Here is a 23,939-nt window from a genome sequence, read left to right as displayed (position 1 = left end):
AGTCACAGACTAGGAGAGAATACGAGTAGAAGACTGAGTAAAACAAAGATTCGCAGAGTTCAGGCCGGTTTTTGCCAGACGTGATGAGGCTCACAGCAACCTGTACAATGCCGGAACACAAGTAACAGAACAGTTTGTGTTATCTTGGGCAACATGTCTGCAACACCCGGGCTTCCGGCACGTACGCAGACAACTGCCCCTGACAGGGCGGGCCACCCACTCTGCCAAACAGCAGTACAGACAGACATAAGAACGTAAGCGAACGTCGTCTCTTTACCCAGACATTTAAGATTGCAGTATCTCAGCTGTTCTTACAAAAGCCTACCACAGACCCTATCCTTCACACATTCTTTCTCTTAGAACAATTTTAATATTATCATGTCATCGAAGTTGAGTGGTTGTATCCTTTAGGTCCCGGTTTAAAATCTCCGTCTGGAAACAGGCTACTATGATTAAGCTTTTCGCGTTTTTACTCAGTCACTCAAGGAAAATGCCGGGGCAGTACCTTAAATCAGGCCACGGCATCTTCCTTCCACGTCCAATAAAATTGTCAATTGCAGGCGTTCGTAAGAAGGTATTTGATCTAACGCAAAAAAAACTTTGTCGTTTAGCGGATTCACGGCTTTTGTGCGCCATTATCTGGTACGACAAACAGCCTCAGGCAACGGATTCTGCTCTTCAACTGTTTGTTTTGCCCACGTGCTTTCAATTACAGCAACAAGGGCACAAGACCGATAACGCAATATTAAAAAAAACAGACGAACTGTTATCGGCGTAAAATGATCACAGATTTGCTTTAGTGCGTCTTCACACAAAGTGAATGAAATGAACGCGTAATAACAAGGTAACGTTAGATAATGGCTGCCTTCTGGGACATTTAAATGTGTAGACTGGTATACACTGATCGACGTTTCGGAGACGATTATAAAGCCTCCACCATTTGACATACGATTACAGTCTCCATATTATTATAAACCATTAAATAAAGAGAAAAATGTAAAGAAAGATTAAGGAAGAGAAGATGAAACAAAGAGAGAGAAAAGGTTTGTAAGAAAGAAAGAAAGAAAAATGAAACACTGAGAGTAAATTCCTTTTTACAGTTGGCAACACTAATATTATACAGAGCACATAATCAGTTTATCAGTTGATGGTGTGTCATTTAACACTACAGGATTTCCAACCCTACAAAACAAATTTTGTCTCCTTAAAGGAAAATGAAGTGTCACAACAGGGGGGGGGGAAATAAACTTCCCACAAAACCTGACCAGGGACTGGAGAGGGAAATTTCAGATTAAATTGCCGAGAGCTAATGCTAGTGACTTTTGTTTTTTTAATTCCAGCGTGACATACATAATTTTCAGCAGTACACAGAACGACACACACAAAGGCTGGCGCGTAGGAAGAACGTGTTAGAAAAAAAAGTATGTCACAAGGACGGGACGGAATGTGAAAGTGGCAACAGATTACATGAAAATATAACCCGAAAACAGGTGAGAACATCTGAATAGGTAGAACCAGGGCATGGGGACTGGACGTATTAAATCTTAAGGCAAGTACAGTCGTACCCGAATATACCACCTGCTTTAGAGTTAAATAAATCGGCCATTTCGTTCACAGGACGTATATTTACGTTCAGTTTGGTTCTCAGAACAAACAATGCTTAATTCCCTGAAAAATTAACAACATTTAGGAATTGATATTTTTCACGGCGGTGAGTTCCAAGATGGTCGTCTTCTGGGTTGTAGCGCTTTGTAGTCTGGTAGAAGTTTACCGACGTTTCAGAGGTCCTTGCTGCTTCTGAAACGTCGGTAAGCTTCTACCAGACCATAAGGCAGCCACCAATAAACAGCAGATCTTTGTACCGATCTTTTCAGAGAGTAGAAAATGAATTCTTAAAAAATTTCGTTAAGTTTAAGGTCTTCGAAGGGCAGGCATAAACTTGGTAGGATTTGAATTCCTTCCACGCAGGGCAGAAGAAATGGCGTCCGTGGTGATATATGACATCTAAGATATGGTGTCATGCAGATTTGGGGAATACGAGTTACATAAAATGAGTTAGTTTCAATGAACTGATATGGGAAACACGAAGGAAACATGGAAAAATACTCTCAAGATTCGATTATAAACTTATGATTTACAGATCACATAATACAGGTTAAATGAAGCAGGACTTCAGAGGTGGCCACGTCTGAATACGACAATGCAGGTCGTGGTCCGGCCAAAATCTGAAAGCGTTTCTCACTCGATCGGTTTCTGTTTCACGTTCTTGATGGTGAGGTCCACAACCTTCATGTTGGGTGTCAAGAACTGCTCTTCAGATACGACACGACGGTCAAATGGGAATCCCATAGGCTTGCCGTCCGGAATCTTACCGTCCATCACGCCGCAGTACCCAAGAGAGGGCAGGCTCTCAATTTCTTCCGGCTTCATTCCGGCTGTCACCTGCGCGCACGACACATTCATCCACACTTGGTTCATTTAACAACAGGTGAGCAGCAGGATCTGCCCCAAAATCACCACGACCTCGTTCAATAGGCCCTGAAAAGGGCCGACTTCTTCTCTACCCACACTCTACTTAGACCCTAGACTCCGTACTGGACCTCGTTCAATAGGCCCTGAAAAGGGCCGACTTCTTCTCTACCCACACTCCACTTAGACCCTAGACTCCCTACTGGACCTTGTTCAATAGGCCCTGAAAAGGGCCGACTTCTTCTCTACCCACACTCCACTTAGACCCTAGACTCCGTACTGGACCTCGTTCAATGGGCCCTGAAAAGGGCCGACTTCTTCTCTACCCACACTCCACTTAGACCCTAGACTCCCCACTTGCCCGGTACTTTCTCCAACTCATTCATCATCAATAATTGACCTTCCCTTCCGCCAAACGTATTATAAATCCCTCTTCTTCACATCGCCATTTCAACCCTGAGTATGGAGACAGTATGTCTCTCTGAAACGATGGCATATACCAACGAGTCTCCATAAAAATCATCATCAAGCCTATGTCAGCCGAAATATTAGAATGGGTGACGGCAAATGGCAAGTTCCACGACCTTGTTTCTTTAACTCCAAGGAAAGAGTTGTTCAAGTAAAAGGGTGGTCGCGACGCAGGTCGTTTCTGAACACAACGACGAGAAACGAAATAATCCCGATGACCTAAATGGAATTTTTATACCCGGTCATCCAGTACACATCACACACCTTTACTCAACAAGCTACCACGACTCTCAGACACTACTTGCTACTCAAAGTTGTTAGCACATGCATTAAGTTCTAAACCGTAATGGAGTACAGCCAACTTACGATGTCCTTGTCGTAATCCGTCACCACGACGTACAGCTTGTACGTCATGCCTTCTGGTTTTCCTTTAGGGAGCAGCAGACGATGTGGGAATCCACAATGGCGGTAATACTGAAACCACAAAGGACAAAAAATATGCTGCATTGGATGTGACCAGAATACACCCCTGAATCAAAATAACGATAATCGTCATCACTATTCACCAACACAAATATGACAACCGTCGTCGCCTGTTCCCCAGTTCCACATTCGCTCTAAACGTCCAGCCCATTTAATCCTTCCTGATCTAATAACCTTAAGAAGATTAAGCTTCCTCAGAGTCAAAGATTAACTCTTTGAAGCCCAAGTTCGTCTAAATTACATTTAAGAATTCAGTCCGTACCGCGAAGAAAACACTACACTTCACCATTACAAAGATCGAATGGTTAACGCTGTTTAAGGAATTAATCGCTGTTTACGCTCAGAATACGAAACCCATACATAAAAAACGCTGAATTATTAACTGTGTGAAGCAGATGGTACATATATTTACCACTGGGTCTTAAAAGGTTAAGTTCACACCCACGTAAGAAACCACATAGACTAGCATATTTTTATCTTCATGATTTGTGATACAGCAAAAGATTGTCGACCGAATTGGAACAATTACTTAACGTCACTCAGATTAAAATTACACTGCCCCTTCCAAATACCTGAACTTCATCACATACCATGAGTCATTATCCATTCTTATACGATGTCCCACGTAAGTCAAAACCCACAGATGCCAGTTCGCTTCGTCACGCTGTCACGGGGAGTTTAGCCTTAAATGGGACACCCTGTATAATGTACGTATTTTTTTCTGTATTTTCCTAACACGTTGTTACATATTTTTATATCAAGCCCCAATTTTTACTGTTCATCCGGAGATGGCGTATGGTGTTCGTACCTTGTCGTACGTAAACACCTGTTCGCCGCGGATGGATTTCTGCACATCGCCCATGAGTTGCGAGAAACCTCGTGGCTCTGGGATGGTAACCGCCGAGTCTGCAGAACTGCGCGTTACGACGTTGTCCCCGTGTTGAACTGCAAATAAACGAGCTCCGTGACAGGCGGCAACTTCTCCGACACGACTACTGGGCGGATGGCCTAAACAACACTCTGCAGGCGCTCCTGACAAGCGCTTGATTCTACGGCACAGTGATTAATTATTTTCAAGTATGAAATGTAGGATATGAGAAACTGCACTTCAGTAGCAGTTGGCGAGGGTAAGACAAATTTACTCACGACTGACGGGGAAGTGGTCCAGCTCGATAAATCCCCAGCGGGACACATCCAGGGGCATCTGCTGTCCGAACCAGTTGAACTTTGGTGTAAGGAAGACACGGACAATGCCGCGTACTGGCTTCTTGGCGTTGATCGTGATGACGTACTTGAAGGGTTCATGGTTCAATCTACTTACCACTGCCTGGAACAGTTGATTACGTGCTGTGACACTAACCAATATCAAAAGTATTCTGTAAGTTCTTATACTACGCACGCCACAATTTGGCGGCATATACTGAGTCAAAGGTCTGTAACTTGAGAGGTATTCTGCAGGTCATTAAATTCATCGCTAACAGCACAAAACCTAAGTCAGATCAAATCTTCGCTGCTCATTTCTATTTTTAGTAAATTCTGACAAGCATTTTGAATATCTCGTCTAGAGACGGTGACTGAAAGGCGGAAAAAAGGTACAATTCTGACGCTGACACATAACTCGCCACACGGATGAATACTAACGGTACAGCTGCCATCCAACTCTAATTCGAAACTCTCATTCATGACCGAAATAGAAAGTGTGAGGGGAGCGGAGGCAGCGAGCCGAGAGTTGGAGTTACTTCCGGCAGTTTGCCCAGGATTATTATATTTCTTTTGACGACGGAACCGGGAAATTCACGCCGTATCGATCAGGGGGCAACAGCACGTCCTCAGAGTTCAAACACTCTGTACAGGTGTGCCGTAACATAATTCACACTGCCTTCCGAGCTACTTAAATTTTCATACTGTGATTTCAGCCAAGTTTCAGATGAAGTATGACGACGCCAATTTCTTAAACTTCAAATCTTTTAGAGTATATAACAGTTCAAATTAAGTAAGGGTTATATTGGGCCAAAACAGAACAAAATTAAATTCGAATGACAGCTAAAAGAGGAGACTAATCGAAAATTTCATAAAAAATAATTTGATCGATTTCGACGAATCAAGACAGAAATCTGGACGGACGGAAGACCAATACGTCCTCGTTACGCCACCTGGTTCGCAAAAAGAACACATAGAAATAAATTCTGGATATGGCCCGTCCCTGTTCAACGGCGCGTCGATACACACTGAAGCCTGTACCTTGATGTCGACTTCTTGCTTTTGGTCCTCAGCGTGGACAGCGTTCTTCAGGTCGATGTGCGACTCATCGAAGTACGTGATCAACTGATTCGGTGTGCTAGCCTTGCAAGTGCCTATCACTTTGACGGCTTCTATCGTCACTTCAGGGAACTCCAGCTGAAACGGAACGCGAAATTCTGAGAAGGCGAAACGTGGCACAACTTCGCAAAAGTCCACGTGGCTTTACAACTTAGGAAACACAAACTCCACAGGAAGTTCCGTTACCTCGGAGGCAGCGTAAGGCGGAAGCTGGTCCTTATGCATCTTGAAAAGGTTGTCGACATGCTTGTGCAGCCTGAAGAACGCGGGGTCCCGGGTCGCCGTCTCGAAGTGTTCCATGACCCCGGGCGGCATTCCGTACCGCTGCTGAGGGTCCGTGACCTTGGACAGCATCACGTGACCGTCGTTGTGCAGCTGACCGTAGAACATCGGGTTGACGCTGCGAGCCGACGATTCGACCAGTCCCCCCAACAGGTCGATGCCGGCGGTGTTGTTAAGACTGATCAGCCCAGCGTCGGTCTGCAGGGTAGAACGAATGCGGAGAGAGATGGAGGAAGGAAGGAAGGATTGGAGAATTTAAATGGAAAGGAAACAAAGGGAAATGAAGAAGCGAAAAGGAGAGAAATGGAGGAAGGGAGGAAGGATTGGAGAATTTAAATGGAAAGGAAACAAAGGGAAATGAAGAAGCGAAAAGGAGAGAAATGGAGGAAGGGAGGAAGGATTGGAGAATTTAAATGGAAAGGAAACAAAGGGAAATGAAGAAGCGAAAAGGAGAGAAATGGAGGAAGGGAGGATTGCAGAATTTAAATGGAAAGGAAACAAAGGGAAATGAAGAAGCGAAAAGGAGAGAGATGGAGGAAGGAAGGAAGGATTGGAGAATTTAAATGGAAAGGAAACAAAGGGAAATGAAGAAGCGAAAAGGAGAGAAATGGAGGAAGGGAGGATTGCAGAATTTAAATGGAAAGGAAACAAAGGGAAATGAAGAAGCGAAAAGGAGAGAAATGGAGGAAGGGAGGAAGGATTGGAGAATTTAAATGGAAAGGAAACAAAGGGAAATGAAGAAGCGAAAAGGAGAGAAATGGAGGAAGGGAGGAAGGATTGGAGAATTTAAATGGAAAGGAAACAAAGGGAAATGAAGAAGCGAAAAGGAGAGAAATGGAGGAAGGGAGGATTGCAGAATTTAAATGGAAAGGAAACAAAGGGAAATGAAGAAGCGAAAAGGAGAGAGATGGAGGAAGGAAGGAAGGATTGGAGAATTTAAATGGAAAGGAAACAAAGGGAAATGAAGAAGCGAAAAGGAGAGAAATGGAGGAAGGGAGGATTGCAGAATTTAAATGGAAAGGAAACAAAGGGAAATGAAGAAGCGAAAAGGAGAGAAATGGAGGAAGGGAGGAAGGATTGGAGAATTTAAATGGAAAGGAAACAAAGGGAAATGAAGAAGCGAAAAGGAGAGAGATGGAGGAAGGGAGGATTGCAGAATTTAAATGGAAAGGAAACAAAGGGAAATGAAGAAGCGAAAAGGAGAGAGATGGAGGAAGGAAGGAAGGATTGGAGAATTTAAATGGAAAGGAAACAAAGGGAAATGAAGAAGCGAAAAGGAGAGAAATGGAGGAAGGGAGGATTGCAGAATTTAAATGGAAAGGAAACAAAGGGAAATGAAGAAGCGAAAAGGAGAGAAATGGAGGAAGGGAGGAAGGATTGGAGAATTTAAATGGAAAGGAAACAAAGGGAAATGAAGAAGCGAAAAGGAGAGAGATGGAGGAAGGGAGGATTGCAGAATTTAAATGGAAAGGAAACAAAGGGAAATGAAGAAGCGAAAAGGAGAGAGATGGAGGAAGGAAGGAAGGATTGGAGAATTTAAATGGAAAGGAAACAAAGGGAAATGAAGAAGCGAAAAGGAGAGAAATGGAGGAAGGGAGGATTGCAGAATTTAAATGGAAAGGAAACAAAGGGAAATGAAGAAGCGAAAAGGAGAGAGATGGAGGAAGGAAGGAAGGATTGGAGAATTTAAATGGAAAGGAAACAAAGGGAAATGAAGAAGCGAAAAGGAGAGAAATGGAGGAAGGGAGGATTGCAGAATTTAAATGGAAAGGAAACAAAGGGAAATGAAGAAGCGAAAAGGAGAGAGATGGAGGAAGGAAGGAAGGATTGGAGAATTTAAATGGAAAGGAAACAAAGGGAAATGAAGAAGCGAAAAGGAGAGAAATGGAGGAAGGAAGGAAGGATTGGAGAATTTAAATGGAAAGGAAACAAAGGGAAATGAAGAAGCGAAAAGGAGAGAAATGGAGGAAGGGAGGAAGGATTGGAGAATTTAAATGGAAAGGAAACAAAGGGAAATGAAGAAGCGAAAAGGAGAGAAATGGAGGAAGGGAGGAAGGATTGGAGAATTTAAATGGAAAGGAAACAAAGGGAAATGAAGAAGCGAAAAGGAGAGAAATGGAGGAAGGGAGGAAGGATTGGAGAATTTAAATGGAAAGGAAACAAAGGGAAATGAAGAAGCGAAAAGGAGAGAGATGGAGGAAGGATTGCAGAATTTAAATGGAAAGGAAACAAAGGGAAATGAAGAAGCGAAAAGGAGAGAGATGGAGGAAGGGAGGAAGGATTGCAGAATTTAAATGGAAAGGAAACAAAGGGAAATGAAGAAGCGAAAAGGAGAGAGATGGAGGAAGGGAGGAAGGATTGGAGAATTTAAATGGAAAGGAAACAAAGGGAAATGAAGAAGCGAAAAGGAGAGAAATGGAGGAAGGGAGGAAGGATTGGAGAATTTAAATGGAAAGGAAACAAAGGGAAATGAAGAAGCGAAAAGGAGAGAAATGGAGGAAGGGAGGAAGGATTGGAGAATTTAAATGGAAAGGAAACAAAGGGAAATGAAGAAGCGAAAAGGAGAGAAATGGAGGAAGGGAGGAAGGATTGGAGAATTTAAATGGAAAGGAAACAAAGGGAAATGAAGAAGCGAAAAGGAGAGAAATGGAGGAAGGGAGGAAGGATTGGAGAATTTAAATGGAAAGGAAACAAAGGGAAATGAAGAAGCGAAAAGGAGAGAAATAAAGAAAAATATAAAAAGGAAGAAAGGAAGGAATACGGACAGAGAGAAAGGACGGAAGAAACGAAATAAGTTCGCGCAATCGCATAATTTTTCCCAGTACAAAAGACTGTATGACGCCGCAACTCAAATAAAATGAGAAATCTGACTTAATGACAACCTAAAAACCTCTGATATTCAATGACAGACCTGTGAATTTAGTGGTCTCTTTATTTGGCTACCCCGTCCACATCCTACCCCTTTCTGTAAAATATCAAGGTTAGAGAAACGACGGCTCTAACAACACGATTATAGAATGTCGGAGACATCGCGGCATCATTATCTGTGAAGCAGCGAATACCTGGGACACCCGGTATAACATACCGTCTTGACGAAGCCGGAGGCGATGGCGTCCCGTATCCGGCCTTCCACAATCTTCATGTCCTGGATTGTGAGCCACGGCAAATCCCCGAAGTTCATGTTATCGGGTCGCATCGGAAATTCCTGTCCGTTCTCATACGTCGCACCGGGGGCAAAACCCTCGACGATTTTCTGGTCCCACTCCAGAGGCTCCACTACCGGCAGGTTGTTCGAGAGGCGCTCGGCGTCAAATCTGTATCGTGGCGGATGTTCACAGGGTACACGACAAGTCGCTTATTTTAAGAATCGTAAGAAACCCACAAATGCACTTTGATAGCAAAATGAGAAGTCAATATATTCTCGCCAGTCGCTCACCTGGCGACCATCTGGTGGTGCATGTAGAAGAATAGCTCGCCCTGTCGGTCCTTCTGCTCGCCAAACTCCTCCGACCTCCACCAGAACGGGAAGTCCATGTGCCAGTGACTGTGGTGGGAGTTCATACCCACGTCCTCGCCGAAGTACGCCACCCGCTGTTCCGGGTTGTTCACGGAGCCCGTGAATCTCATCGGGATTACCATCGGCGTCTGTAACAGCCCCCGAGGCACGAAACCATCAGCCGCCGAGCTCAGAAGCCAACCAACGGGGCACAACGTATCAATCGGAGAATAAATTCTCCATAGCAACGCTGGGATGGCGTTTTAAACGCAATCGAGATAATTTTCTTAAATAGTAATACCAGTACGGCGGAGAAATGAAATAAAAATAAAAATTTAATAGCCGATGTGACCGATGGAAAAGCATATGCCATTTTAAGAGATGCTTTAATGTTGGTCGGCTTCTCTCTCAGCAGCACGGCGATGAATTTTGAATCCGGGTTGTAAAAATTTAAAAGTTCTAGACGAGTACAAATGCTATTAAGTTTCGATGTTGATGCGGTCAGTTAATCAGATTTTCTGCTAGGAGCTTCCGCCCCGCGAAGGACAATGCGTACTTGCAGTTGTACGCCGCGCGTGTTGCCGGTCTCCATGGCAACGCTGGTTTTACGACAAAGATCAGCGGCAGGGGATTTGCAGTGGTTTCAAACACGGTGCATAAAAATCATTTATGATCACTGCCAAATAAATAAAAAAAATCAGCGGTTGCCCGCGTGTCGTGTCTGTGCGAAGGACGACAAACCCATATAAATTCTCAGGGTATACGCCACACGACGATAAAGTACGAATACTAATACGTCCGTCCGACAGCCACGGTTCTTAAGGTTCTACGTCGTCCGTGGGAAGTCTTAAAAGCACTTACCCTCGTCATCTTGGCTTGGTACGCCTTCCTGACGACGTCCGTCGTGAGGAACATGTGTGGTGTGACCTCGTACGCGGGGGGCAGTATCACGCCCCTGCAGTCCTCTCGATGCAGAACCGCGACGCTGAACGCGTACAGAAACTGACGAGGGTTTGTGAGGTCTCGGGACCACACGGCAGACTTGAAGAACGTGTCATAGTCGACGGCGCCGTGGAGGACCTTGAACAGCGCCACCATCTGCGCGCGGTGGCGAGGGTTGAACAGACTGAAGATCGCGTCGCGTTCCAGTAGTTTGCCCGTCGTCACCAATTCCACGAAATCTCTGACTGCAGCTGGGTCCTGTAACAATGCCAACGATGCTGCACCCATAGCAACGGGACTCTGACCAGCATTTTGTGTCTGTGGGTAGATCAGTCCCCGGAAATAATAAAAAAAATTCTATGTAGGAACGGTAGAAGAATTACTTACTGGTACATCCCGAACCCTGGACCCTACATACGTCAGCGAAGGCCAAAACCAGCACACAATATATAACAAAGCAATTCACAGCGATATTATTAATAATAATAGTATATTGGAACGATGTTTTCTAAACGGTCTGTAGGACGCGTGCTCGAGCGACCTTGACGCGGCCAGACGGAGTGGCATCTAAAAAGGCAAATCTGAAGATAACTTGTGCGTATAGTAACTGCACACTTAACCAAATAGCCGTTCCCTTTGTTCAATTTTCAACCCCGCAATATAATTACGTAAACTTCGGTCCTGAATTTTAAGGATTGCCTGTCTAACCAGCATTGGCCAATGAGGGCGTAATTGGCTGAACACGTACCCCTGAAAAACACTCAAATTCTTTAGGCTCAGTAATGCTGTAAGTAATCAGATAAATAAACAACCCTTGCTGAGAAGCTGACTGTTGCTCGGTTAATCAAGAAATTCCAACTTTTTCATAAACCAAAGGATCACCGTGTTCACAAAAGCCCATAACACGATAAATTATGAGTCAATCAGGACCAGACCACAACTACACGCGACATTCATACACAGATCCACTTTAATAATATCATCCAATCCACGTGATCTATTTATTCCCTCCAGGTTTTTCGACTAAACTTCTGTGTGAATTTCTCATCTCACCATGCGTGCTACACGTTACGTTCATCTCATCGTCCTTGATTTGACACCATCAATAATAAAATACATTTAATTTAGAGTAAAATTCACTAAGTTTCTCACGATGTAATTTTCTCAAATCCTCATGTTGGACTACTTTCTCCATCCTTTGGGACCAAATATTGTCCCAATTGATTAGGGTAAACGGATAAGACCAAAATACGGCACTGAACCTTGAATTTGTTCAGGTTGTTCAGCGGGCTGAACGAGTCCTTGAAGGCGGTGAGTTCGGGGTCTGTGAGCGGCTGGTTCAGGTGGCGGAGTAGGTTCAGAACCTGCAGCTGTCGCTTCAGGAAGGTCGCGTCCGCTGTAACACGAACCACGGTTTGAGAACGCAACACTCGGTCAGTCAGTTGTCTAGATCACGAACCGATGGGAGGTCAAATTCCACATGTCAGTCTGAAAATCTTCCATCGGAAAACAGCGTGATAATTCATATCGAAAACAAACAATTCAAGGAATAATTCTGACCTCTGACCTTTAGCTTTTCGTGATTTATGTCTTGAAAATGATGAGGTCCCAATGGAACTAACATACATGAAAAAAAACAATAAAGTTTTCAACGCATGTTCACGCTTTTTAATATTATACAGTAGTTCTCTCGTTTCGTTAATCACTAAGAAGTACGAGTTGATGAATAAATCTGACGTAGAAGAGACAAACTCAGGTTTTTTACGTTATTTCAGCTACGAGCATTTAGAATTTTTTAAAAAATTCATTTTAATTCAGGTTTGGACTGCACCTTTCAAATCTCAAATTAAATAAAACTTACAAATACATTCTGTGGGTGAAATTTAAAGTTACTGATCGGTAAGGCAGGTGATTAATATTCAACTTAAGTCTATACAGGTACCCAAACGGTGCAAACCGACAGGAGTTAAAAATAAACAGATATTTCACGGTCAGTCGAATGTCCTTATTACCAGTCATATATTGTTTGGTAAGCGCGCAGTTCAAATTCCAAACAGCGCAGACGCATCAGTAGACAAATATTTACAGCAAGCATCTTATTACAAAACAACGTTTATCTACTGAGCAGTTTAAAATGTCTAAACTCACCCTGTTTTTCGGCTGACACAACAGCGCATGCGCCCAATACCAGAAGCAACACCCAGGCGAACCTCATTTTGACGACGTCGGCCGAGGCAAAGAAATCAGTTGCTAATTTAACAGCATCTGCTTATAACCAGGGGGTGTTCGCTTCGAGAGGGGCAGGAGACCGTGTGCAGTGTCTGGTGACGCCAGCTGGCCGCCCAGCATCGCGTGACCTGTTGACACAAAGAGCCGATGGGTACAAGGTCCCTGTGAGATGTCAATACACGATGATTTAATCACCGATGTGGCAACTGAATTCATGTTTACAGCATAAGAAACTGTTTACACATACCAAACTTGATATGGACCCACGTAAAGCACACTTTACTTTCAAATTCCGACTGGAAAATATTAAATATTATGCAACTCGGGAGTTTCATGTGTTCAGAAAAATCCTGCATTTGGATTGCAAAAACCAGCAACATCCTTTTTAATATTATCCTCCCAGCTCTGCACAGGTCTTCCGCGTAAAATTTGACACGCAATATCCAGCGTTAATGCTACAAATACAGACCAGATCATAATTAATTTAATTAATGTAAATGTGGTGTTGGAGAAGAATAGAGAAGATCAGGTGGACGGATCGAGTGACCGACGAAGAAGTATTGAGGAGAGTCAACGAGCAAAGAAACATTCTGCAGGCGATTACACGAAGGAAAGCTAACTGGCTGGGACATATTATGAGAAGGAATGGATTAATGAGTGATATCACCGAAGGCCAGGTTGAAGGAAGGCGAGGACTGGGAAGAAGATTGATACAGCTAACCGACGACCTTAAACAAGGAAAGAAGATGACGTTCCAGGAATTAAAGCGAGAAGCCGAGAATAGGGACGACTGGAGAGCTCTTTTTGGGCAGAGCAATGGACCTGTCGTAAGACAGAACACTTAATAATAATAATCAATGCCACGTAAAGAGCACAAACTGTGAACCTCCACACTATGTAAATTTCTGTCATCATGTTCCCTCCATTTCTTAACAGTCCAATATTTCCACTCGGTAAAACTCTCCTTTGGAATTGACAGCGGAGTCTAACAGAGCATCAAATATGTGAGTTAATTATTCGTTGAAGCCTGAATACAGACTTCTGAAAACTGCACAGTATTTACTCTGACAAAAAAATCCGCGACTTCGATCTCCACGTGGCTTACGTGGCCACGACATTCAACCTTTTCTTGGACCCACACAGTCTCCTTTCCGATGCCTAGACGGGGTTCTCCCAGTCGCTCACCTCTATTTACTCACCGGCCTAGAATAAGTGGCATTTTACCTCCACGCCATATATACACACATTCAGATAAAATTTGAGTGACGGGAGCTTCGAGACCCTTCTCTGTCGCCAGGCAGAGGCGGCGGCTTGACCTTGCGCGGTCTGCCGGTCCTTTGACCTCTCGTGCTGTGGTCACACAAAAACTGTGAAACAATAGCGTATCGTTTCCACTGTTTGAACTGTAGACTCTGTCGGCAAACAAGTGATTACGTGACCAGGCACACGTGCCCTCCTACGTTCAAGACCCTACACTGATAATGCGACCTTTCGTTAACTATATAACATTACCAGTTGATACCGCACTCGTAACACGCACGTTCTTACCAGATAGTGCAGATGTAAAAATAAATTACAAGTTAAGAAATAAAATTATTTGATATAACAAGCGGAAACCAAAGTTACTAGTGTTGACAACAGATCGGCACAGCATCCTATCTGGAGCCAGATGAATTAAACCCACAACTCTCACAACCTATTATCTTAAATGTACATTTTAATATTATCCTCTAATAACATGCCGAGGTAGCTCGAGTAGTCTGATATTACATTTTACGACCAAAATGTTGCATGAATTTCTTCTCGGTGGCAGTCACGCGTGCTGCATGCCTCGCCCACCTCATCCGAGTTGATCAAATCATTCCAATAATATTTGGTGAATCATTAAACGCGCAATGACGCAATGATCTCTAACTTACTTGCAATTACCCTCTGTCTGGTCCATTACAACAACCGCGTAACCAACCACAAAGCAAATAATGTAATTACGCAACAAAATAATTTGTTCTTCAAGAATCATCTCTTAACCCCATGACTGTCTGATGTTGAATTAATTCTGAAAGAAATGATCCATCACAAACATGGCAGGACTCTTTGCAAGAGGCACGCTGGAACGCACAGGGATTTGAACCCACGATTCCAGTATTCGACCGGATGCCGTGTGTGACCAGGTCAGTCTACATTGGACCCCCACGTGGCAAAGAAGCCGTCTACGCTTGCGTGCTAACCTCTGCGTCCTCACCCAGAACGCAACACCCTCATTGTCGTTACCACGGCATCAGCCGAACCTAGTGCATTACCAGCCACAAGTTTTAGGGGGAAACATCCGAACGAGCAGGTTACCTCAAGGGGTAATTGGGTTAGAATCTCAATCGACTACCCCAGTAAGTACTTTTCGCGGTTTTCCCAGGTAGTCTTTGACGTAACAGGGAGCACGAGAACCTCTTCGTTCCCAGACCTTTCCGGTCCACAGCACAAAACGAACTCAAATAAATTTTTCAGTTGATACAGCTTCGTAAAATAACACACTAACCAGCAGTGCAATCGATAAATGCAACTTGCTAGCTAGTTTCCTATCAGACTTGAGAAATCCAAATATTCATGACCGTCATCCGATCCCACACAGAGCCAGCTGAATCCTGTCTCACTGCATACACTAGCGCAGAAAGCCCTTCTTGAGAAACTAACAGTGGCTCAGCTACCAGAGACGTTCCCTGCCTTTCATAGAATCCGAAAATTCAAATACAGTGCTCATAACAGCCCACCACCTACCCCTAACCTGAGTTAGAATAACCCAATCCACACCCTCAAAATCCCTAAATATCCCCCATGTTTGAATATTCCTCCAACACCCCAATGTTTCCCGGGCGTTTTTATTTGTCCATAAAAAAGTTGAATGTGATCTAACCTTTTCTGTCTTACCAATACCCGGGATGATCACTCAACCTGAAGGTTCAGATTCACTGTGTCTGCGGGTACATCACTAAAAAAAGTTAACTTTTCGAGGTTCTTAAACATTACCATGGAAACATATCGACAGAGGAACAAGATTTTTTAAGCAGCAGCGGGATTTCGGTTTCCGAAGGCGAGGCACGGAATCACCTCGTGGCACGCAGGAGTGACACATCGCTGGTTCATTCACACGCGATTACGCAATTTAAAAAAAAAATCACACGTAGACAGAAATTTCCATGTCGCTTTATCGATCTGAACATCAAGGCAAGAGGTCACGGCCATATTGATCATACGAACGTGATCGAACGAACCGACCATAGCCTTAAAACAAAACACGCACGCAACCTCAACTCATAACCCAAATTCGATTCATATCGTACCGGTGGAAGAAACTGTAATTTTCCAAATGTAAATCTCCATTAATAGTTTATTTCGACGTCGCCCTGGTATCGTAAAAGAATTACGTATTGAAAAGCGTCTGTCAGTTTCCAAGCCACTGACCTCAGAAGTTCCCGGTAAGGACTTCAAGAACAAACAGCCAGAGGTACTAACCACTGGAGAGGAAACTGCTTCTTCACGATCCCTACCCGGTCAGCTAGCTAGCTAGAATATAAAAATAAAGTAGACCTTGCGATGAAACGGCAAAGCCATCCCCGTCATTCAACGATCAGGGCATAAAGACGTAGGGGGGAGTGGAGGTGTAAAAACCAAAGAAGAAATTAAATTAAATGTCCCACCTTTTGTGGAGGCCCTAGGTTCATGACCGTTTTCACAACACCCTGTCAATGGACTCTAACCCGAGCCAGATGAAACCAATCCACACCCCAACACACTATTTCCCTAGCATCCATTTTGATATTAACATAAAAAAAAAGTGTCAGTGTGAACCAGTCGCTGCTGTAAAATGAACGTGTCGTGCGCAACGTAAGCTGCGGACCAATCACTTGACAGAACAGTTAAAAATCTGCACACCGCCATTGAAATCTGGGGTGGGGGAAGGTTAGCAGTGGGGAGGCTCGGAGGGCGATTTCGCACGGCACCAAAGACTGGTCACACCGCCCGCTCTCAAAAGTCAACTATTGCAGTATAAATGATTAGGTTAAGTTTCCTGCAGGGTACTGCTGAGTGGTGGGGCGAACAGCATGAAGTGCATCCTGATTGTGGCCCTGCTAGGGGTGTCCATGTGCCACCTGGCCGACTCCAAGTTGGTGCGTGGCGAAGTGCCAGGTAAGTTACCAGAAACGTAACACAGCGTCATTTCAGCCCTGAAGATGAGAGCAGAGATTGTTATCGAAACGTTGGCAGAAGATATGGTTTATTCACCGTTCAGCCACCTGACGCGGCTTGTAACCTGGGAGTCTTTCATCAATAATAATAATAATAATAATATTAATAATAATCACAGCATTTTGATGGTGAAATGTCTTTTAAAGTGAGGCAGAGGTAGAATGATAATATTAAAACGGGTGTTAAGAAACACATGTAATCGATTCTTACGTTTAAGATGTAGGCCTATAGCTTTTTTTTTACCTAAGTTTTGATCCCAATGAATTATTTGCAGCTGACAAGACTTTCCTGTCGAAACAGCGCGAGGTGCTGAAGTTGCTGAACAAAGTTCACGAGCCGAACCGATTCAAGGTCCAGGCGGAACTTGGGCGCAGCTACGACCCCACGAAATACCTCAGCAAGTACAAGGTACGAGCACCAGAAGCACCATTACGCAGGTGTTCGCCATGAAACAACGCCCTCGAAGGGCACTTTCTCAGTTTCAGAGTATCGATAAGTATCAGAAAAGTTCTGGTTCAAACACTCGAAAAGGCACAGTCGTTTAATTCAACAAAGCGAAGAGGGGTAATCCGAAAAAAAAATTACGAACTCCTCGCCCTGATGATGTCAGCAATAAGTTACTCTTAAAAGTCCCAGAATAGAGCCAATTTAATCTTAAAATTCATGCATCTTTGATTTATGGTTCGCAATCTTCCGAGTCGCTCAGTTAGCCTTCCATGACGCCCGAGGGTTCATTACCATGTCCTCTGGTCCATATCCTGAGCCAGATGAACCAAATTCACACTCCCATCGTATTTAAGATTCCTTTTAATATTATCATTCCATTTACGCCCAGATCGTCCGAGTGGCTTGGTTGTCAGTAAGAGTACTCTCGCATGCGTGCTAGGTGCCCCGCCCATCTGACACCCTGACTATTGACATTACAGGACCCGTTGCCAGTGAAGACGCTAGTGAAGCAATACGCCTCTGGCCAGCTGCTGCCACGAGGGCAGGTGTTCACCCTATTCAACGAAAAAGACCGCCAGCAGATGATCACAATCTTCGAGTCTCTGTTCTTTGCCGAAGACTGGGACACGTTCCTCCGCACGGCGTGCTACGCCCGCGACAGGGTCAACGAGGGGCAGTTCGTCTACGCGCTGAGCGTTGCCGTCCTACACAGGGAAGACACCCGCGGCCTTGTGCTGCCGCCTGCCTATGAAATCTACCCGCACATGTTCGTAAATTCGGAGGTCATCCACGCTGCTTACAAGGCCAAGATGAGGCAGCAGCCAGCTGTCATTCGCATGAACTTCACAGGTAAACGAGTCTCCTTGACCGTCCACGGTCACAGAGTTGGGAACTTAGCCCATCTTTCGATTGCATGCCTTAGCAGATATGGAAGGTTAAATCATTGACCCTCTGAAGCCGACGATCGTCTAAATAACATTTAAGAATTCAGTCCGTACCGCGAAGAAAACACAACACTTCACCATTACAAAGATCAACTGGTTAACGCTGTTTAAGGAAATAATCGCTGTTTATTCTGAGAATCATTCAAGCCTCGTAAATACTAAATACACAATTACTGACTGTTAAAGGAGGTGGTATATATAGTTACCATTTGGGTTTAAAGGGTTAAGGGGTTATTTGTTCAGGAGACCTGTGGAGGAAAGGCGAAGATGGGAGGAAAATATTAACAGACTTCCTTGAGAAATCAGTTGTTGAGGACAGGGTGCGATCGAATATTTTGCGAAAACTTATGAAATGTTAACACCAAAGGCACTCGAATGAACGTGACCTGTATTCTGACAGATACATCTGCTTCGTATTGTCTAAAGTTTAATGGAACAGAACGCAGTGAGCTACCTGTGACAGCGGTAACTCCGTTGCAGGAACGATCAGGAACCCGGAGCAGCGGGTGGCCTACCTCGGAGAAGACGTGGGTATGAACTCCCACCACAGCCACTGGCACATGGACTTCCCGTTCTGGTGGAAGCAGGACGAGTACGGCGTGCCTAAGGACCGGCAGGGGGAGCTGTTCTATCACATGCATCACCAGCTGATCGCCAGGTTCGACCTGGAGCGCTTATCGAATGACCTTCCGTTTGTGGAGCCGCTGTATTGGGAGGATAAGATCGTGGACGGTTTCTACCCGCAGACCACGTACCGGGTGGGAGGCGAATTCCCATCCAGACCCGACAACTTTGAATTCCAGGACCTGGAGAACATTAAGGTCAAGGATATGGTCGACTACACGCGCAGAATCCGAGAGGCAATCTCCCAACAGGCTGTCATTACGGTAAGAGAACTTTCAGAAAGTCAAATACAGCGGAAAGACGCTTTAGATCTGCGTGACAAACGTACTGAATAATTCAATACACGTGGGCAAAAAGATTAGGCATCGTTCAACGTGTGTATTCTCTTTTCGAATGCAGAAGACTGGCGAATACGTGTACCTAAACGACACAAATGGCATCAACACCCTGGGCAGCATCGTGGAACCATCGTATGACTCCAAGCACCCGGAGTACTACGGAGCTCTGCACAATTACGGTCACATCATGCTGGGTCAGATTACAGATCCCAAGGGAAAGTTCAACGTGAGTACAAAGCCATTTCCCGAAAAAAAGAATTCCCTTGCAAAACAAAATATTTTCCTGCGTCAAACTATTTAGTGACACCCACGAGCAGAATACGCCGACAACCGAATAAAATACACCTTGCAGAAGTTTGTTCCAAACGCACAGTTGGAACGGTGTCGTAAAACAAGCCATGAATCACGTGTAAGGCGCAGGACACGTGTTACAGATGCAGCCCGGGGTCATGGAGCACTTCGAGACGGCGACCCGGGATCCTGCCTTCTTCAGGCTGCACAAATACATCGACAACCTATTCAAGATGCATAAGGACCTGCTGCCTCCATACACGCGTGACGAGGTGAGGAAACTACGCAGTCCTGATCTGTTGCTTATTCCTCGTATCCCTTCCCCCTATTTTTATTAAACTTTCCCGTCTTACTGGGGGTCTCCTTGGGTTGAACTTAACGATTGCATGACTTAAGAATCCTCGCTGTATCCATGGTAACGACGTCTACCTGTTTCAGCTGAATTTCCCCGGCGTGACGATTGAGGAAGTTAGTGTGGACGAGTTGACCACTTACTTGGAGGATTTTGACATCGACCTGCTCAACGCCCTGGACGACACCCAGGAGTTGAAAGACGTGGAGATCAAAGCCCGCGTGCGTCGCCTCAACCACAGCCCCTTTACCGTCAGCATCAAAGTCAACAGCGACAGTGCTGCCACGGCGGCCGTGAGAGTATTCCTGGGCCCGAAAGTGGACTGGTTCGGGCAAGAGATCCCTCTTAACGAGAAGAGGCTTTACGTCATAGAAATCGACAAGTTCGTCGCCAAACGTAAGGCTCCTGCGTGCGGTCAGTTCTCAAGTTTTGTCGCTCTAAAGTACTGAACTCGTTTTGATACGGTTTGACGTTTGTGGTCTAAGTTAAAGTGGTTAGGCGTTTTTACCTTTGGTCCACGTCAGCTCAAACAGACTTCGAAACTTCGAAGAAAGGCTCCAAATGGAAACGCTTTAAATCACAGAGGGCTGAGTTAAATTCTTTGAAATTGAAGCTTCCAGGAGGATGCATGTACGCAAAAAACGTGGGGAATCGGTTTCGTAATTTGAACTGATCACCCTGTATTATTTGGGTAGCGAAATCAAGGGACTTATGTTGGGCGGGTCACGCATTTCGGGGGGGAGATAAATAAAAATCCAAATTAATGGCAACATTTCTTCGAAAGCGACCATTTGGATAAACCAAAACAGGATGAGATGAAGATGGCTCTCAGGGAAACAGATTGTAAGGATGGGAGGTCGACGGGCCCGGCTCAGGATAACGTCCAGCGGCGGTGTTAAGTGGTGTATGGTTTGTTGCAGTGAACAAGGGAACGACCGTGGTTCAGCGAAAGAGCAGTGAGTCCAGCGTCACGATCCCTGACAGGGAGACGACCAAGGACCTCGTGAAACGAGTGGACGACGCGATGCAGGGGAAGACGACGTTCATGGTGAATAAGGTGAGGACATCTGCTCGGCTGCTCAAGGAACTGAAACCCGCCTTTTAATCCCTACCAAAGGCAATCCATCCACTTCCAGTTCAACCAAGTGGTCTCGTCCCTACGCGTTTTCCGTACAAAATTGCTTAAGCATTTAAATGTCTCGCCCATGTCATCTTCCTCCGGAGATAGGGATTAGCTCTATCTAGTGGGCCCAACTGAGTAGGAACCTGAAGACGGAGATAGAGTCCCATCTCCGAAACGTCGTTTTTACGTTTTATATTTACTAGACGATGGATAATATCCAAGAGGTCCGGAGATAGGGATTAGCTCTATCTAGTGGGCCCAACTGAGTAGGAACCTGAAGACGGAGATAGAGTCCCATCTCCGAAACGTCGTTTTTACGTTTTATATTTACTAGACGATGGATAATATCCAAGAGGTCCGGAGATAGGGATTAGCTCTATCTAGTGGGCCCAACTGTGTAGGAACCTGAAGACGGAGATAGAGTCCCATCTCCGAAACGTCGTTTTTACGTTTTATATTTACTAGACGATGGATAATATCAAAAAAAAATTTATTCAATTGAATCATTTACTAAGTTCTTACCGTTCAGTTTTGATTTCAATCTTCCTGTTATTTCACAGTATTTGGGTCCAAATATTTTCCCAAGACACCTGAAATTCACGGGCACGTTCTTTCCTGCAGTTAAAGAGACCAAATTTCACACCAACCATAATCGAAGACACGCAGTTAAAAAATGATATTTTCAGACGGGACGCAGGAAGATAAAATCATTTCTAATGCCACAGACGCAGGCTACAGATCACGAAAGTTTTCCATCGTGAACATTAACCACGTCATCAGTTTTAAAATAAAAACATTCTCATCTTGTAGACATAAACAGACGCAAGGTCACGACATCTTATCTCGTTCAAACTGTTACTGGGGCGCATTGACCTTTTGCAGGACGTCCGACACTGCGGCTACCCCGACCGGCTGCTGCTCCCCAAGGGCAAACGGGACGGGATGCCCTTCAGCCTCTTCGTCGTCGTGACCGACTTCGATAAAGAGAAGGTGAGTAACACTCCGCATGCTACCAACGAGTTATATCGTTCTAAATGTTCACTCTCAGTTAATTAGCCGATGCTTTCAATAGTTCATATCAGTATCGAATGAGAATGTGATAATTATTATTAATAATGAATTGGTAACGATGTGGAAGGAATCGGTCGTGGCCTATTTAAATCACTACCCCGGCACTTGCAGAAGGACTGGGGAAAACAACGAGCAAACCAAGTCAGGACAACCTGAAGATTTCCTTCTTCTGGGTTGTTGCGCTGTGTAGTCTGGTCGATGTTTACCAACGTTTCAGAGGTCCTACTGCCTCCGTCATCAGGGCGATCGCCCTGATGACGGAGGCAGTATGACCTCTGAAACGTTGGTAAACATCGACCAGACTACACAGCGCAACAACCCAGAAGAAGGAAATCTTCAAACTCATCGCCCTGATGACGGAGGCAGTATGACCTCCGAAACGTTGGTTAACATCGACCAGACTACACAGCGCAACAACCCAGAAGACAGAAATCTTCATACTCACCGCTGTGAGAACCTCAAGTCTTACATCAGGACAACCTGTTTCCTGGACGACATTAAAACCTAACTCTTCGGAATACGAAGCAGAAGCGATCACCACTGGACCGTAACTTCTCAGAGAGATGACGTAACACTTGCTGTGTTTCAGGTGAACGACGTACCCTCGGACTACGACTACGGGGGATCCATCAGTTACTGTGGTGCCCTGTCGGGATACAAGTACCCGGATAGCAAACCCATGGGATTCCCCTTCGACCGTCAGATAGACGCTGATCATTTCATCACCTCCAACATGTACCAGAAGGAAGTTACCATCACCTTCAAGGGCGACGAATAGGTGTGGCGAAGCTACCGGTTCACATCTGCGCGCGCACACTTGCCACACGAAAGTTTATATCATGTATTCAACCAGTTTTGTAATTAGTAACGGTGGACTCCGGCTGTAAAGTGTTCACATTGTAACATATCTACGTAATAAGGACACCCACTGATACACTTTGGATTAATTTATATTCATACTGACATCCAGTCTGTCAGTACCCAGAAAGTTATGACCCCTAAGTTGTGTTTATGCTGTTACGTAATTTATGTAATTTGTTGAACAATTCTTGCTATAAAATTACTATCAGATGTAATTCAAGAGCCAAGTGTTCTATGCAATATTTTTTCGGCAATAAGGAACACATTTCTGTGACTTTATTTCACACGAACTTCTGTCCGCTAAATTTCCCACAATGAAATTCCTTCCGTTTGTCAATTTCTACAGTGTGTTCCTTGCGCCGTATACTGGAGAAAAATGTCAAGTATTAACTTAGCGACATGAAAGTAAACTACCAGAACACGTGTCATAGCAACGTGTAATAACAGCTGACTGACACAAATGCGGCAGAAACTTGTTCAACACTCAGTGTGTAACGAATCAGAGACGAACCACGTGATTAAGGAAACATGTATTTTAAACGCATTAATTGTAGATGGATTTGAATGTAGTCATCTGACACAGATGATGGCCATATTTTGTCTAAAACATGTATCATTTGTGAATCCATAAGCAATAATAAAGATATATCATTCACTGGAAGCATAAGACGTGGCTGTCAGACTCTTTAACGTGAGTGCATGAAATATGACGAAACATCCATCCGTCTGTATATTACGTTTTCATCCCAGAACTAACCGAAATATATTAATGTATCTAGTATTTGACTTAAGCAATAAAAGTTATGAGAACAATTTCGTTTTGATCAGATAAATCAAATAAAACTGTTTTTTTAAAATCCCTCAGCGGTAAGTACGACTAAAAAGATCTAGGCACAAACGGAAGGATATTATTAAAAATGGTCTTAGATAGGGTGCGAAGACACAAACTAGACTGAGC

At 44.4% G+C, this 23,939-nt stretch overlaps 2 protein-coding genes across 2 annotated transcripts; one reads left to right on the top strand and one right to left on the bottom strand.

Moving 5' to 3' along the window:
- Positions 1–1,077: 1,077 nt before the first annotated feature.
- On the bottom strand, positions 1,078–21,708 carry LOC110827794 (hemocyanin B chain). Its single transcript, XM_022059799.2, has 12 exons — positions 21,572–21,708; positions 12,608–12,816; positions 11,722–11,855; positions 10,379–10,717; positions 9,458–9,666; positions 9,107–9,335; positions 5,926–6,219; positions 5,662–5,817; positions 4,567–4,747; positions 4,229–4,365; positions 3,304–3,411; positions 1,078–2,442 (listed from the first exon to the last, which is right to left on the bottom strand). Exons 2-12 carry the CDS (start codon positions 12,672–12,674, stop codon positions 2,239–2,241), a joined length of 2,058 nt encoding a protein of 685 aa, XP_021915491.1. The 5' UTR covers positions 12,675–12,816; positions 21,572–21,708; the 3' UTR covers positions 1,078–2,238.
- Positions 16,720–23,648, top strand: LOC147872101 (hemocyanin A chain-like). Its single transcript, XM_087359032.1, has 10 exons — positions 16,720–16,870; positions 17,205–17,338; positions 17,857–18,226; positions 18,802–19,208; positions 19,345–19,509; positions 19,718–19,846; positions 20,013–20,322; positions 20,847–20,983; positions 21,932–22,039; positions 22,710–23,648. The coding sequence occupies exons 1-10, from the start codon at positions 16,786–16,788 to the stop codon at positions 22,896–22,898; spliced, it is 2,034 nt and encodes a 677-aa protein (XP_087215158.1). The 5' UTR covers positions 16,720–16,785; the 3' UTR covers positions 22,899–23,648.
- The last annotated feature ends 291 nt before the right edge of the window (positions 23,649–23,939 follow it).

The sequence above is a fragment of the Zootermopsis nevadensis genome, unplaced genomic scaffold (genome assembly GCF_977971745.1).
Source record: "Zootermopsis nevadensis isolate Lab colony 2312 unplaced genomic scaffold, Znev_1.0 Znev_ptg000030l, whole genome shotgun sequence".
NCBI classification, from domain to species: Eukaryota; Metazoa; Arthropoda; class Insecta; order Blattodea; family Termopsidae; genus Zootermopsis; species Zootermopsis nevadensis.
Note: the sequence above shows the minus strand (reverse complement) of the source record. Positions and strands in the feature narration are given on the sequence as shown.